Below are 16,972 nucleotides of genomic sequence, written 5' to 3'. Positions count from 1 at the left end.
AAGGCTGCACGTTAGCCTTTGTGAAAATGTTAGCCTTATCCTCTAAATTTCAGCCAAATCGGACAACGTTAAAGGGGGGCTGTGGTCGGAGGGTCGAAACTTCCGGCCCACTTTTACCCATGAAGATAAAGTCGGAGGGGGTGAAATTTTTCACGTTTCTTAGTTTGAGCTTGGGCTACAAAATGCGATTACCGCTGTCTCTCTGCGACCGCTAGGACCGGAAATCGCTTACGGGCTCTTATAGGAAAACGAGCCCATGCTGTCGCGGGCTCTAGGAGGAAAGCGGTAAGAGCTTGCTTATAGCTGGTTCTTATAGAAAATTGAGGTATGTGGTAAATGTACATTCGAGGGATAATTTTTTCGGTATGAAATTATCAAAAGGCCCTACCAGGTCGAATTCTGCTTCGAATGATTCCTCATTCAACCGAATCATTTGCCAACTGTGGCCTGTAGGCGTGGATAACAAAAAAAAGAGAAATGAATCTAAGTGGCTATATTTGGTTTTTTGAAAACGGAAAGAGAAATCGGATTGAGCTGAAATTTCGAGGACAAGCTCCCGGGCCCTAGGAAAGCTTAGCCTCTAAATTTAAGCCGAATAGGACAACGTTAACGGGGGGATGTTGTGGGAGGTTCCAAACTTCCGGTCCAGTTTACCCCATGAAAGTCGGAGGAGGATGAAATTTTGCACGTTTCTTAGTTTGAGCTTGGGCTACAAAATGCGATCACCGCCGTCTCTCTGCGACCTCTAGGACCTGAAATCGCTTAATATTGTGGTGGGTCGCCTCTTTATAGAGGCACAAGTGTGCCTCCTTGATGTATCTCAGTATAACATAGAAATCATTACCTTTTTTATAGGCTTCAATTTGTAATTGCAAGCCGTTAAACAGTATCTGTCAGCTGGAAGTCTTAAACCACAGTGAGCTTTAACAGGCGGTAAAGGAAGTGCATTTTTTGTCCTTGCAATATCCATAAGAACCTGAAAATAAAATAGATGAACATATGAAGAGCAGCAATCTTAAAGCAAAGAGAGAGAGAGAGAGAGAGAGAGAGAGAGAGAGAGAGAGAGAGAGAGAGAGAGAGAGAGAGAGAGAGAGAGAGAGAGAGAGAGAGAGAGAGAGAGAGAGAGAGAGAGAGAGAGAGAGAGAGAGTTACAGAGAGGAGAAAAAGGGGAAGATAGGGAGAAAAAAAATGATATACAGAGAGTGAATGGAAAAAAGGGGTGAGCCAGCAAGTGGTTCGCTACTGTCCGATCTCAGAGGTATGACTTAACTGAGTGACCTTTCCAGGATTTCTAAAAGGGGGGTTTGTATTAAATTATTAGCAAATACAGAAATTTCTAGTGCTAACTTCTAATCAATACTTCAACAAAGAAATAGCCGGAACTTCATAAATACAGGGAGAGGGATCCACGAAGTTGCGGGACTATTTGAAATTTGCCACAAAAAAAAATTCCCACAATAGTTTTGGCACAGATTATCTATTAGGTTTCACAATAATCTGTGGTTTTAGCTTTTACATAGTAATGTTACGCCAAGGACCGTCTAAACTTCTTCTTTTTGGTAAGGAAAAATATTCCCTTGATTTTTTCCTCTTTCATACTCTTTTTTTGGGCCACAAAATGTCCTTCGAAATTTGATGTAGGACCTTCGTTTTTCTTCTAATAACTGGTGGAATAGCCATATACAATAGAATACCAAAAGTCTGTTAAGAAGTGTTTTTCGTGAAATTCTTAGAGTTTTCAGATAATTGAAGGACATCAAAAGAATTATATTTATATTATAAGAAGAATATAAAGTAATGCTTGTTGTTATTATTGTAAATATTCTGCTTGCAAATTACGTAAAACTTCTCTTCTAAAAGAACTTTTTTATGACTCATTAAGTTAACCCTCACGATTCTTTTCATTATCTTTCCAGTTCGGGTTACGTACAAGTTTGGTATAAAACTTGTTTCAGAAAACAGTGATTAAAATTATTTAATCGCTCTAGTTACCAAGTTTATTGTCAGTTGCTAATCAAACTTTTTTTTGTCAACGGCCTGTATGGAGCATATGGAGGGGGTATGGCCCCTCACTAGATCCATCAATGGTCTTACTTGCATAATATGCTGTAGCTTAATTATCATGTGCATTTCTAGGATTTTCTTTTTTGGAAAAAGGGAGGGGTTGAGTTTTTTCTTATTTTATTCTTATTCAGTTCTCGTTTTAACTGTCTTGGCATAGTTAGCTTCAGTTTCTAAGAAAATTGTCCTCGATTAGGATTTGAGCAGTAGCTAACAGAATTTTATAATGCCTCTTTCTGCTTTTGAATACCTTTATCTTATCTGCCTTCAGAGCTAACATTGTTATTTAGCATTTCAAAGACTTACAACAGTTCTCAGTTTTAAGGATTGGAAACTTCTTGGTTTCTCACAATGTGCACAAACAGAATGAAGTTTTGTTCATAACGCTGTGAAAGATCTTCATGAGCTACAGAGAAAGTCGGGCAATTGGTATAATTAATTTCTTAGTTATTGACAAATGTAGGGTTGACACTTCTATTTTTGCTATGAGTAGGGTTTTCTATCAGTCCAAAAGTAGGATTTCGTGCGACAAGATTATTTTTTCAAAACTAGAAAGAAATTTCCGAAAAATTATCATTTCCATGTTATTTTTGTCTTTAAACCCACCTTAGATAAGATAAGATTTATTGCTGAAAAATGCCTATCACAAGCCCAAAAGGGCCGAATTCGCACTTTAGCGTCAAATACAGCGAAAAAAGAACAACAAAAACAAACAATCAAACAACAACAGAAAATTATAAAAGGGTCAATGTCAAATACGTAAAAACGTTAAAAAAAACAAAGTTCAAAGTAAACTCATAAAATTAGAAGGCAAATGTAAAGACACAAAAAATGCCCCAAAAAAAAAAAAACAAAAAAAAAAATCGTAAAATTAACAAGGGGATAAAGTAAAATTAAAACAAAAACATAAGTTAGTTGGTGAATAAAAAAAATAAATATAAAACCTACAAATTTAAAAAATGGGCATTAAAATTAATAACTATGAGGTAAAGAGTGAGTGAGGGGGGGAGGCAGCGGAGATTCAGTGGTTGAAAATGACAACTATGTAAGGGATAAAAGTTCTTCCATATCTTTCAGTGCAAACTCTTATTGGGGCGAGACGGGGGATTTTTGTTGACACAGAACGCGGGAGGCGGGGTCGAAGGGGTGAATATTGACAGGGGAAAAGGGGAGTGGTTCGAGGGTTATGAAGGGCATTGTTAGCAAAACGCAAGGTAATTTTTGCTCTCCTTTCCTTAAGGGTGACAAGGTTAGCTCTCCTAGGAAGGGAAATATAAGGTACTTTACCCTCATTGAAGATAATTCTTAGGCACCTTTTTTGTACTGCTTCTATTCTATCCGACAATTCAATGGAAATGCCAGGATGCCAAACAGGACAGGCGTACTCAAGGGTTGGGCGTACAAATGACAGGAAAATCCTTAAACAAATTTTTTAAGGAGTTTAAGGAGGGAAAATACGGCATTTACACGTTTTAAGATGTCATTAATATGACAATCCCATTTTAAGTCGCTAGAGATGGTAACGCCCAGTAATTTCATAGTGGTAACGGACATTTCAGGGGGGATTGGACAGGAGAAAGAAGGGGGAGTTTTAAGAAAATTAATAGTAAGAACAGTTGACGTAAGATCCTTCTCTCCTGTCAGATATGTCATGCTAAAAATTAATAGTTTTCTGCTATTTATCTTTACCTTTTGCATTATTAGAGCCATACCAATTATTTTCCTCTGCTACACGCGTGCCTACCCGTGAAAAAAAATCTAATGTCGCTTATGTTTATACTCGTTTATATGTTCTCCGGAGAACTTGCATCTCGGTCTGGCTTTGTCTAATGGTTGAGATAGGGAATGATTCTACTGTTTAAATTTATCTACAGTGAATCCAATAGACGCTGTGAGTTATGCTGATTTACAGTGACAGAAGCATCAGAGTTGCGAGACCACTTAAGGGGATATTGCCACTTGAATACTAGTTTTATGTATGCTCTACATGCCCTTAATGTTGTCACTTTTCACATGTCAGTAATTTATTGTTTTAAGTTGTTTCTTTTTCCAACCCTAGTCCTTTTCGTGTGTACTATAACCAGAACTGTATTTATAATCAGGCGAATCTAGACTAATGCCTCAGGGTACCACGCATTTTTTTTTTTTTTTTTTTTTTTTTGGGTGTTAAAATTTTTTCAAAAAGTTGATCATTGATATTGAGAATGATGCAGAATTTTTTCACTTTTGAGCAAGTTTTGGCATCTATTCAAGTATTTGAAAAAGATAGATTAGGGCAATTACTATTTGCTTAGGAGCAATAAGTTAATAATGCCCCGACAAATTGAATAAAAAAATGTAAAAAAATTTAATCCAAATGAAGATTTAAAATAAATCAATGACCTTAATGACATGAAAACTGAAAGACTTACTAATATAAACTACGATAATTTCTTAAAATCCAACAATAATTTATATACTCAACAATATTTTAATGCAAACAAAGTCAAAAATAACAATAGAATCTACAAATAAAATTGACAACAAACTAATCTGCAACCGACTAACTAAAAATCCAGTTTGTGCCTACTTAGAAGCCTAGATGCCTTTGGTGTTTATTCATCCATACGAAAAAAATTTTTTTTAAAGGAAAACTTAAACTGCATATACCATACTATATGTCAAAATAATTCAAAACTTCCTTTAGCAAAAATTTCGACAATTATATGTGTGAAAATATTTGAGTATTGAAAATATCAGTTTAATGTCAATGATTGTTTAATTAACTATCAACTTAACAAAAAAAAATAACAAAAAAATTAACAAAACTAACAAGTCTAGTGAGCTAGCCGAGTGGTTCATTGGCTAGCTAAGTGGATAGCTAGCCGAGACTTAAAATACTGCGTGTCCAGGGGTTTGATTCCAGGTGTTGCTGGTTATTTGGTTTGGAATGGGGGTCAATGGTGTGACTCTGTAATCTCCACCAGAGTCAACTCAGCTCTAAATGGGTACCCGGAGAAACCTGGGGAAAAAACAAAGGAAGTGTTGAATGATTTACCCACAAAAATGCATTACACTCCCAGCCAAAGACAGCAAATGTGCTATCCAGACCATTGGTCACCATGCAAAAAAGTTAATTAATACAAAGTCAATTCCAGCGCTGACTATACCTTCTGTTTTGTTTTTTTTTCTATTATTTTATTGTAAAAATTATGCTAGTGCTTATTTGTGTGTATAAGTGTTAGTAGCATTTTATTTATAAGTTAAAAGAGGACAGTTTCTAATGCAAAGATGAGTATGTAAACAGGCTTAGTTCCTGGGGTCAAAGGTGAGTTTTTTCTTGGGGGAAGGGGAGGGGGCAGTATTTGCTTTATAGGCTATAGATATTTATTAAAAAAAATATGAAAAAATGCAATCAAATCCGCTCATTCCCCCCACAAAAAAATTCCAAGGATTTTTCCAAAAGAACATTAAGAAAAGATAGGTTGAAATCCTTACATATGGGCCAAAAAAACATTTTTTCTTTGTGGATTAGAGACCCCTCCTCTAAGAACCTGTATTGTTTGTACTACTGAATGAGATTTTTCAAGTTGAAAACTAATTTATAATTCACTAAGTTAAATTTAAATTTAATCAATTAACATTTAATTTAAAATTTGTTAATTAATAAAATATGTTGAAGTTAATATGAAGTTTTACTCATTAGTTTTAATTATAAGAAAAACCAAGTTTAAAATTGACAACTAACAATACAATAGATAAAAAAAGTTAAAAAAGGAAGATATACCTCTCTGGGTGGAGGAGTTGTAAAATTTTTCTCTACATGAAGTGCAACAGCAAGCCTAACATCTTCAATGTCTATATTCTTCTTCTTGGCATGGTTTGAATAAATTTTTGAATCATCAAGCATTGATGTCACATATTCTGTAAATAAATGGTAAAAAAAATAATATATATTATTCCCTAATTTAGAGTGAAGCAAGCACATGTACATACAGCAGTGGTACGAATAGCAAAACAGGGACAGGGGTAGGTAAAAACATATGTTAAGAGTCTGGACAGGATTAAAAACTGACCTAGAGCAAAATTATAGATCAAAGTATCTGATTGTCATACAACTAATGCCTTTTGACAAACCCAGATGTTCTACCCTGGTGACAAAAGCAGATGTTCAGCTCAGCAGAGAACGAGCAAATTAGTGCGGTAAATATTTTAGTTTTTTTCAGTAATTTTCTTTTCAATTTTTTGTCACGTTGCATGTTATATCATAGCTGAAGACTCAGCTTTATTTTTCTACATGAGCTCCTGGTATAGCCACTCTTTTTCAACATTTTGCTTGAGCAGATTGATTGACTCAGTGGATACTGTATCCCCTGAGACCTGTTTCAATACACTGGTTAGGGCTGAAGAAATTGCTCTAGAAACTTGGATGGTGCAATGTTGCTTCATAACTTTCTTAGAATGTCCTCAGGTCAACTGGCAAATACTATGGGGAAGCTGGAAGGAAGCAGAGAGGTTTCAATGTAATTCCATAGTTTAAAATCGAATTTCCTCATTTCCTTTAGTAGGTGAATCTAAAGAGTCTGAGATCACCCAGATGTTCTTCATAAGAGATTTGTTGCAGATCACTGACTATATTGGTTTCCCTAAATATTTTTTTTTTCAAGGACTTCTATATCGCTTCTGAAACAAAAAAGGTAAGGTCATCCTGGCCTCAAGTTGTGTATCTCTTCTATTTTTGATTGAATAGTATAACAAAATTTACATTTTGATTTTTAATAAGTTGTTCAAAGACATACAAAGGGACAAAATGGTTTTTTCATGTTCTATCCAAATACACTAGTCGCTCCTATTGCAAATTCTGTTTTGAGCCCTTAAATAGGACTCTAAAGTTGACACCTTGTCCAAAATTTTTGTCACTAGAAGTGGGTTAAAAATTAGCTAACAATATGCAACTTAACTATAAATTCATTATTTTAAAATAAAAATTTCCAAAGGCATTGATCTATAACAATTCAATTCATTAAACTTAACACTTTGTAAATCTCTTTTCTTTTGTTATGATAATAGTGCGCTTTTCAGTGGAGACTATTCAGCCCTTTTCCTTTTGGCTCACTATGTGAAATGATTTGGATTACTGCATGTGGATTCTGTTTATTTACAACACATTGGATCAGTTCTGATCAGATGTCTTGCAGAAGCTCTTTGGAGTCTAGGATCTGAAATATCAGGAGACATATTTTGAGCTCAGTACTCTATGTGAAGGTATGGTCAGCTAAACTCTTAGCTGATGGTGAAATTTTGTGGTGTTTGAAGCACTTTAACAGTTTACAATGCAGATAAAGCTGTGCAGGTATCATCTTATTATCTTCAAATGGGCAATGGTCAATTGTTTCATTTTTTGTTTTGCAATGTCTGCAAAGGAGGGAAGATGGAATTAATCTGGATGAGTCCAAAAACTGGCATGAGAACGCCTGAAAAAATAGCCCATTTGAACCTGAACAAATTCTGTGATATATTATAGAATGGTGCTTGTTGGGGAAGGGAGATAAAGTTGGTTTATTTTTACTTGACTGAACCTCTGATAATCTCCAGCAGTATATGTCTCAAAGGAGGATTGGACACCTACTTGGATGGTCAATATCTAGGGACTGTTTTGCAAGTTCATCAGCCTGATGGTTACCTATGATTCCTGAGTGGCTTGGAACATATTGGAAATATGTTTTTATGCCTCTTGAAGAAATCATATCAGTAAGACTGAGACAACATAGTGTATCAATATCCATCTTATATTGGGATGCTGTGGACAGCAGCTCCAAGCTAGACATAGTCAGTATATTTTATAATATTTTGTATATTAGGAATCATTGGTTGATAATTCATAAAGTACTCCAATGCCATGATTATGGCATTTAATTCTGCAGACATTAGATACATTATCAAACAGTCTCTCACCCATTGAAATATTGAGGGGTGGGAGGTAAGTTCCAAATGCAACCTTCTCATTCATTTCAGACCCTTCAAGAAAAATTGGGAAGTCGTCTTTATATGTAATTAATTTAAACAACTGTTTCAAAAAGAAAAAACAAACAAACACACACATGACCATGGATTGTCAGTTTAATTGACATATGACATTTCTTCCTTAAGGTTTTTATAGTTTTTCATTTATGAAATTAAGAAAGGTGAAAACATTTCAAACATATTTTGTTTTCAGTAAAGCACAAATTGTGTACTGGTCTTGAGAAGGCATAGGGGTTATCAGCCCTATTCAAGTTAAATTTTGCTTGTTTTGAGTTTGACTTGGCTATTTATTTTAATTTCTGTTTGTTTCGAGTTTCATTTTTTATTGATAGTGATCTGTAATAGTTTTACGCTTGGAAGATTATTTGAATTTATTTCTGCTCATTCTTGGCTTAATGGAGCACTTTACTTTTCTTTGAAAAACTTGTTTTGTGAAAAGTTTTTTAAATTAATTTCTGTTCGCTTTTTATTGAATATTTTCTATATTTTTGTTTTTCTATAGCATTTTTTTATTGTGTTTGAAATGTGGAGGTGGAAATTAAGTTTTTGGTCAAGCATGAGACCTAGATAATTAATATGATTATCTTCTGTTAAGTTGTTTTATTTAGAGTTAGTTTTGCATTAACATGGTTTCGCTTCCGGTGAAATTGGATTATTTTTGACTTGGTGGGTGCAATGGGTAAATCTGAATGTTGAGAGAATTTTTCAAACTGGAAAAGTAACTTTTGCAGATTTGACTGTGCTATCTGAAAGGTGTTGCCAGATGACCATAGCACCAGATCATCAGCACATTGTAGATTCGTGTGGGTTAGGTTCATGTCCCAGAGATATAGGGCAAATAGGAGGCAACTGAGGACTGCTCCCTGAGGTAGGCCTTTGGTTATTGTCTTTTGGAGTGAAGAGGCTGAACCAACACAAACGATGAAACTTCACACTTCTATGAAGGATTTAATAAAAGATACTAGCTTAGGGGGTACTCCAAGGTTTGCAAGCTTGTTTAAAAGGACTTGGTGGTTCACATTGTCATATGCCCCTTCAAAATCTAGAAAAGCTGCAACTAGGACATTATTTTTTGAGAAAGATTCATTTATTGCATTTGTTAGCAAAATGAAAGCATCTGTTGAGGAGTGGTGTTTCCTGAATCCTGTTTGAGTGTGAGGGATCATATTATTTTTTTCAACAAACCAGAGGAGTCTGTGATAGATCATTTTCTCCATTATTTTCCCCATCACAGGAGTAATCATTATGGGCCTATAAGACTCAGGGTTATCTTTTGGTTTATCTTACTTTAGGATTGGTAGGAGGGACGAACATTTCCATATATTAGGGAACCTAGAAGATGCCCAAGCGTGATTATAACAATTTAGCAGTTCTTGTTTGTATGAAGGTGTGAGATTCTTTATCCATGTAGGGTATATATTGTCATAGCTGCCGTTAGTTTTGGTCCTAACATGATGTATTGCATTATTCAATTCCTGGATTGAAAATGGATTAGTTATGTACTCGGATCCTGGGTGTGGTTGGTAACTTGGGTTCATAGGAATTGTGGACAGTTTGCTTTGATTATTTGATATTAGCTTATTAACAAAAAGAGTTGCAAATAGGTTAGCTTTTTCATTATCATTGTTATAATGGGTATTATTATGTATAAGCTCATACAGGGGTGGGTTGGGGGAAGTCATTTTCCCACAGATGTGGCTTATGACTTTATGTATAATTGGCTCATGTGTTTCTCTGGAGAGATTATTTGCAAAATTATTCCATTATTTATATTTAGCATCTATTATAGTCTTTTTTAGATTAGATTCTGCTTGTAATTTTTTAAAATATGTAGTAGGTGATGGTTTTTTTATGAATTCTGTCCTAGCTGCCTTTTTTATCCTCCATTTATTTAGGCACTCATTTGTCCACCTTGCTTTAGGAATTTGTTTAGGGAATGTTTTCTTAGGTGTTGTCCTGGGGATAGCATGATTATCTGTATTTATTAGTAAAGATGTCAAGGCTTCAGATGGTATGTCAACTGTTGTGTTTGAAATGCACGAACTTTGGGTGAAATTTTTAATTTCATCATTTAGTTTATATTGGATCATACACCAATTTGCTATTGAGTTGATATATTTGGAAGTATGAGATAGAGTTTCAGCAAGTTCATTTAGGGAGCCAACTATAGCAAAGTGGTCAGTACATAGACTATCAATTTTATTTATGTAAATTTTGTTCAAAAATTTAATGACACAATTTGTAGGTCAATTGTGGAGAATCTGCCACTTTTGGGGTTGAAATATGTATTCAGGTTTGGAGGGGTAGCAACAGCTAATTCATTATTATTTGAAGTCATATGCTTAATGAATTTACCAGCTTTATTTGCTGGTTTGTTCCCCCACAAAAGGCTGTGGGCATTGAAATCTCCACAAATAATGATATGTTTTAACATATTAGAATTATTTATGTAATTAACAAAATCCTTAGCATCTGTAGTTTGGCCATTAGGGTTATAAAAGCTTATTATGTAGGTTTTTAAATTATTCAGCCAAACACTGATACCAACTACATCAACATCATTTGCAAAAACTGGAAAATTGATGACACAGATTTTTATATTGTTTTTAAATAATAAAGCTACCCTACCTCCTTTTCTCTCTGAAGATCGATCCTTTCTGAGGATAGTATATCCCAGACACTTAATTTATTGATTTTTGGTTAAATGAGTTACCTGGAGGCAAACAATATTAATTGAATTATTATTCATAAAAGATATTAGTTCATTTAGCTTATTTTTTGTGAGTGATCTTACATTCCATTGGAGTATTGATATATGTTGTGTTGTTGATTTATTCTTCATATGACTGTGTATCAATGTTCAGCTTTGTTAAAAGTAAAGCAAGATCTTTTTTTGCTTGAATGAGCATATCATCAGGGATGTAGATTTTTGCCAATTCTGCAATGAGTTTTGTTTTCTGTAGTTGATGTATGTTCATGGCCTGAACTTCATTACAGTTTAGAATGAATATGTATATATTTGGGGATTGCATTTTTGGTTGTGCATCCTGTTTGTCGGTTAGGGGATTGATTCCTGGTAGTGTTTCTGGTTTGTTTCTTCTTGGGAGGGGGGCCAGGCTGACCTCATCTCATCGGATAAGGAGGCTTGTTGGCTTGGTGATTCCTTTTGATAGGGATTCGAGCTAGGGGGCTTAGACGCGGGTGTTCTCTCGGGGGGGCTGGCTGCCGGGGGGGCGTTTGCCGGGGGGGTGTTGGTTGGTTTCATTACAGGCTTTAATTGGTATTGTTGGGCAGCATTTGCTTCCATTGCCGCAAAGGGGTATGGGATGGCCTTCTCTGTTGATATTTGGAGTGTTATAGATCTTGTCTTGTATGCAGGACATAATGATTTATTTGTATATACATGTTGGCATTTGCACTTGATGCATGTAGGCTGAGTGTTGTTGCAAGTTGTCAGCTCTTTAGGATGGAAAGCTTTACAATTACTACACTCTCTGAGAATTTCATTGCATTTGTTTGTCGTGTGTCCCAGTTCGTGACACTTCTGACACTGGATAGGCTTAGGTTTGTATTCCTTGTCTGGTTTGATTTGCCCAAATAGGAATAATTTTTCTTGGATGATATTTTTGCCCATCAGTTTAAATAAGAAGGATCTGCTAGTTTTTAGGCGATTAAAGTTAGGTTTGTCAAGTTGGGTAACATCCTTAACTGGGATCGTGTTTCAAGCTCTAACTGATAGGCCTTCTTTTACCTCCTGAGTGGATCTCTCTGGGGGAACATTATAAACTACTAATTTGTTGGTGATTGTTTTGGGTTCCAATTAGATGCAATAATTGGGGTATTCATAAGGGATTTTAGGTTAATTATTGTATCTGCTGATTTCTGATCTTCTACAGCTATTAGCAGATCTCCATCACGGTTAAAATTAATAGAGAACATTGATTTTAGCAATTTAAAAATTGCAACTCTTGTTGCTGTGATCATTTTAATTTCAACGGGGGTAGTAGGAGTAATTTTAAGGTAAATTCCTAAGTTTTTGGAGGAAGGATCTTGGGCAGGAAGAGGGGAATTGCTTTTGATTGGGGAGATTTTTTCCTTTTTTTAGAGCTTCTAGAGGGGACCTCTTGAAACCCATTATCATCATTTATGGTTACATTGGCCCCTACACTTATCATTGTCCTATTCTCCGAATCGGAGCTATCATTTGAACTTTGAGATAGTGTGCTTGACCAGCCAAGATGGGTATCTTTCACTATGGCACTTTCACTGGAATTTGATTTGGGATCTGGTGGGACTTTTTTTGGAGGACTTCTAAACATTGCCTATTGGAAACAGCTTTAAAAAAAAAAAACTAAAACAAGAAGGGAAAATAGAATGATATCAAACCGTCTGCACTATACTATGGGGAGGAGAAACACCACAGTATAGCCCTGAGGATGAGTTGAGCAGGATTGGTTTGGTACGACTGCTTATTAGAAGCGATAATATTTCACAAGAAAATATATTTTAATTTTCTTATGAAAATTAAAGTAATTTATATGGTTATCTTCAGGCATGACTTTGCTATTTAGCATTAGTTTTGCACAAACTGTTCTGTGTTAAAACTTCAGTGTGTGTGTCAGGTCTTGTAGTTGAATCATATGACCCCTGCATATGAGTTAGAGTTTCAACATTAAGCTTATTCTTGAACACATTCCAATTTGCTTTAGAGTTTATGCAGTAGTGTGTGGCTGAATTATAACAGGTTCATTTATTGAGGAAATAATGGCATAATGGTCAGTGCAAAGGAAATAAATTTTAATATAAATTTTATTCAATATAATTGCTGACACAATTTGTAGGTCAATTGTGGAAAACTTTCCACTTTTGGGATCAAAGGAAGTATTTAGATTTGGAGGAGCAGCACTTAATAATTCCATATTATCTGATATTAACATTTCTATGAACTTGCCTGTTTTATTTGCACACTCAACCCCCCACAAAAGGCTATGGGCATAGAAATTTCCACATATTATTATATTTTTAAGCATATTAAAATTAATTAAATAACTGAAGAAGTCTGAAGCATATGCAGTTTGGCCATTGGGGTTATAATAGCTTATTATATAGCCTAAGTATTGATATTATTCAGCCAAACCGTGATATCAATTGTATCTGTATCATTAAGAAACACTAGAAAATCAATTCCACAAAATTTGATGTTATTACTTATTAAAATAACAACACCACCACATTTTCTCTCAGATGACTTAACCTTTCTCAGGATAGTATATCCTGGGGACTTAGTGCAGGGTATCTTGTTTTATTGGAGGAATCATGGGGGCCTTTGGAGTTTATGCATGTTGGCTGATTATTTTTGGAGTTTAGCATTTCTTTAGGATGGGTATTCTTAGATTTACTGCATGTTTGTAAGCTTACATTACATGTCTTTATTGAGTGTCAAGTTTTAGACATTTTTGGTACTGGATTGGTTTTGGCTTGTAGGCTTTGTGTGGTTTCATTTGTTCAAAAAGCAATATTTGACCTGAAATGTTGATTTTCCTTTAAGTGTGAATAGAAATGAATTGCTTGACCTTTGGCCATTAGCATCTGGTTTGCCCAGTTGAGTGAAATCTGTAACTGGGATAGAATTGCCAGATTTGCCAGAGAGCCTTTCATTCAGCTCTTGATTTGGTTGCCTATTCCTGGGTGATTATTATAAACCACTATTATAGTTGGGTAATTAGTTGGGGTCCTTAAACAGAAATAACCAAAGTAATCTTTCAGGGCCACTTTAAAGGGTCAAAATCAAGATTGTGATTGAAGCAATTAAATTATGTGGAAAAAGCATAAAAAAAGATACACTGACAGATGTGCTCACCTTTTTTCTAGCTAAGTAATGGAAAAAACTCAATATGCAGGGGCATCATTTAGGGGGGGGGGAGGGGGGAATGGCCCCCCAATAATGTGGAGAAAAATATTATTATATATCCCATGTTCCTTGACTGTCCAGATATGGACTCCTCTTGCCTCCCCCCTCCCCAATAAAAATGCTGGAGATTTGCCCCTGTTAATATGTACTATACTTTGGTTTCTTTTTCTTGGGCTGTAGGTTTTGAAAACATAATGCCTGTGAACTCATTATAATTCTGAGTGATAGGCTATCATTGCTTCTTCTCCCCTTACCAATGAAATAGCTTCACAAAATGTTCAAATGTTATAAATTAGAATTGAGTAAGGGTAAAATTCTAGTTTAGCTACTTTTCACTTTCTTGAAAAGGGGTTAGGTTAGGAAAATAAACCTTTCAGTAATGAATCCAAGACCAAAAAATACTTTGGGAGGATATTGCCAGGCTTCCATGTTAACCCTCTTCTTATTTCTAAGCTTTTGAAATTTGCCTGTTCAATAGGTTTGAGGGTAAAATTCTACTTTAGTTACTTTTGGCTATCTTGGAAAGGGGTTGGGTTAGGAAAATGAAACTTTCAGGGATGGATCTACATGCTATGGTATGTCCTGGGAAGGTACTTTGAAGTACCTATCTCCACTCCTTCCCCCCTCTATATAATGGTAAATGACTGCACATTACTAGTTGTTTTAGCTCACATTTCATCCTATATTAATATCATAATTATAAATCACTGCTTACCTTACACAACTTAAGATTTTAACCTTGTTCATTAAGATATATTCCAAAATTCTATTTTCATTTAACAGTCATTGCTTTAACTTATTTACTATCTAGCTGACATTGCTTATGGAACCCTTTTGTGATGTCACAACTTTGCTTATCATAACCCCTTTAACAGTAGCATGGAGGTGCCATGGGGTAGAAGACAACTCTGTGTTGATAAGCTATTTAAACTTTATTAATTAGGAAAAGGATTTGACAAGAGATAGACCAGTAAAAAATCCAAATTGTTTTTAGAGGACAAATTATGTTAAGAGAAGATGTTTTTATTTTTATAGGTCAATGCACTCAAGAAGCTTTTTAAATATTTCTGAAGTACTAATTGATAGAACACTACAAACATCAGAATTGACTTTAGAAGACACGTTATGTCATGGGAAGATGTTTTTGAAATCCCCCCTCCCCAAAACTCAACAATTTCTAAAATTCCACTTAAGAAGCTTTTTAAATATTTCTAAAGCACTAATAGATAGAGCGCTACAAATATCAGAATCGACTTCAGAGGACAAATTGTGTTATAGGAAGATGTTCTTGAAATCCCCCTTCCACCCAAACTCGAAATTTTGAAAAATTCAAATTTAGAAGCTATTTTAAATGTTTATAAATCGCTAAGACATAGTGCGCTAAAAACATCAGAATCGACTTTAGAGGACAAATTATGTCATGGGGATATGTTTTTGAAATCCCCCTTCCCCCCAAACTCAAATTTTTTTAAATTCTACTCTAGAAGCTTTTTAAATATTTCCAAAGCACTAACAGATAGCACGCTAAAAACATCAGAACTGACTTTAGAGGCCAAATTAATTCTACAATAATTTCCCCTTCCCCCCAAACTCAAATTTTTTTTAAATCCCCCTTTGCCCCAAGCTCAAAATTTTTCAAAGTTCTACTTTAGAAGCTTTTCTAAATATTTCTAAAGCGCTAAGACATAGAGCGCTAAAAACATCAGAATCGACTTTAGAGGACAAATTATGTCATGGGTATATGTTTTTGAAATCCCCCTTCCCCCCAAACTCAATGTTTTCTAAAATTCTACTCTAGAAGCTTTTTAAATATTTCCAAAGCACTAATAGATAGTGCACTAAAAACATCAGAATCGACTTTAGAGGCCAAATTAATTCTGCAATAATTCCTTCTCCTCCCCCCCAGACTCAAATTTTTTTTAAATCCCCCCTTCGCCCCAAACTCAAAGTTTTCGAAAATTCTACTTTAGAAGCTTTTTTAAATATTTCTAATGCGCTAAGACATAGAGCGCTACAAACATCAGAATCGACTTTAGAGGACAGGTCATGTCATGGGAAGATGTTTTTGTAATCCCCCTCTCCCCAAACTCAAAATTTTCCAAAATTCTACTTTAGAAGCTTTTTTAAATATTGCTAAACCGCTAAGACATAGAGTGCGACAAACACCAGAATCGACTTTAGAGGACAAGTTATATCACGGGAAGATGTTTTGAAATCCCCCGTCCCCCCAGATTCAAAAATTTCTAAAATTCTACTCTAGAAGCTTTTTAAATATTTCCAAAGCACTAACAGATAGCGCGCTAAGAACATCAGAATCAACTTTAGAGGCTAAATTAATTCTACAATAATTCCCCCTTCCCCCCAAACTCAAAATTTTTTTTAAATCCCCCTTCACCCCAAACTAAAAAATTTTCAAAATTCTGCTTTAGAAGCTTCTTTAAATATTTCTAAAGCACCAAGACATAGAGCACTACAAACATCAGAATCGCCCCAAACTCAAAATTTTCCAAAATTCTTATTTAGAAGCTTTTTTAAATATTTCAAAAGCACTAAGACATAGAGCGCTACAAACATCAGAATCGACTTTAGAGGACAAGTTATGTCTTGGGAAGATGTTTTTGAAATACCCCTTTACCCCAAACTCAAAATTTTTAAAATTCTACTCTAGATGCTTTTTAAATATTTCTAAGGCGCTACAAACATCAGATAGCGACTTTAGAGGCCAAATTAATTCTACAATAATTCACCCTTCCCCCAAACTCGATTTTTTTTTTAAATCCCCCTTCACTCCAAACTCAAAATTTTCCAAAATTCCTCTTTAGAAGCTTTTCTAAAGTGCTAAGACATAGAGCGCTACAAACATCAGAATCAACTTTAGAGGACAAGTATGTCAAGAGAAGATGTTTTTGAAATACCCATTACCCATTGAAATTTTGACAAAACAACATTTTACCTTAATTTTCAGCTATCAGTTTCTTTTTCTCTGGCTTTAGTTCT

General features: G+C 35.0%; 1 protein-coding gene across 1 annotated transcript in view; it reads right to left on the bottom strand.

The window, feature by feature from the left end:
- The window catches only part of Taf9 (TBP-associated factor 9), a 37,411-nt gene that overhangs the window by 13,092 nt on the left and 7,347 nt on the right, over positions 1-16,972 (bottom strand). Inside the window, exons 2-3 of the mRNA XM_089104034.1 lie at positions 5,828-5,964; positions 845-976 (exon numbers count right to left, since the gene is read on the bottom strand). Coding sequence (XP_088960160.1) covers positions 845-976; positions 5,828-5,964 — 269 coding nt within the window. The remainder of the gene's footprint in view (positions 1-844; positions 977-5,827; positions 5,965-16,972) is intronic.

Source organism: Artemia sp. Qi Xiang Cuo, chromosome 18 (genome assembly GCF_049724085.1).
Source record: "Artemia sp. Qi Xiang Cuo chromosome 18, ASM4972408v1, whole genome shotgun sequence".
NCBI classification, from domain to species: domain Eukaryota; kingdom Metazoa; phylum Arthropoda; class Branchiopoda; order Anostraca; family Artemiidae; genus Artemia; species Artemia sp. Qi Xiang Cuo.
This window is presented reverse-complemented; position numbering and strand designations above follow the sequence as displayed.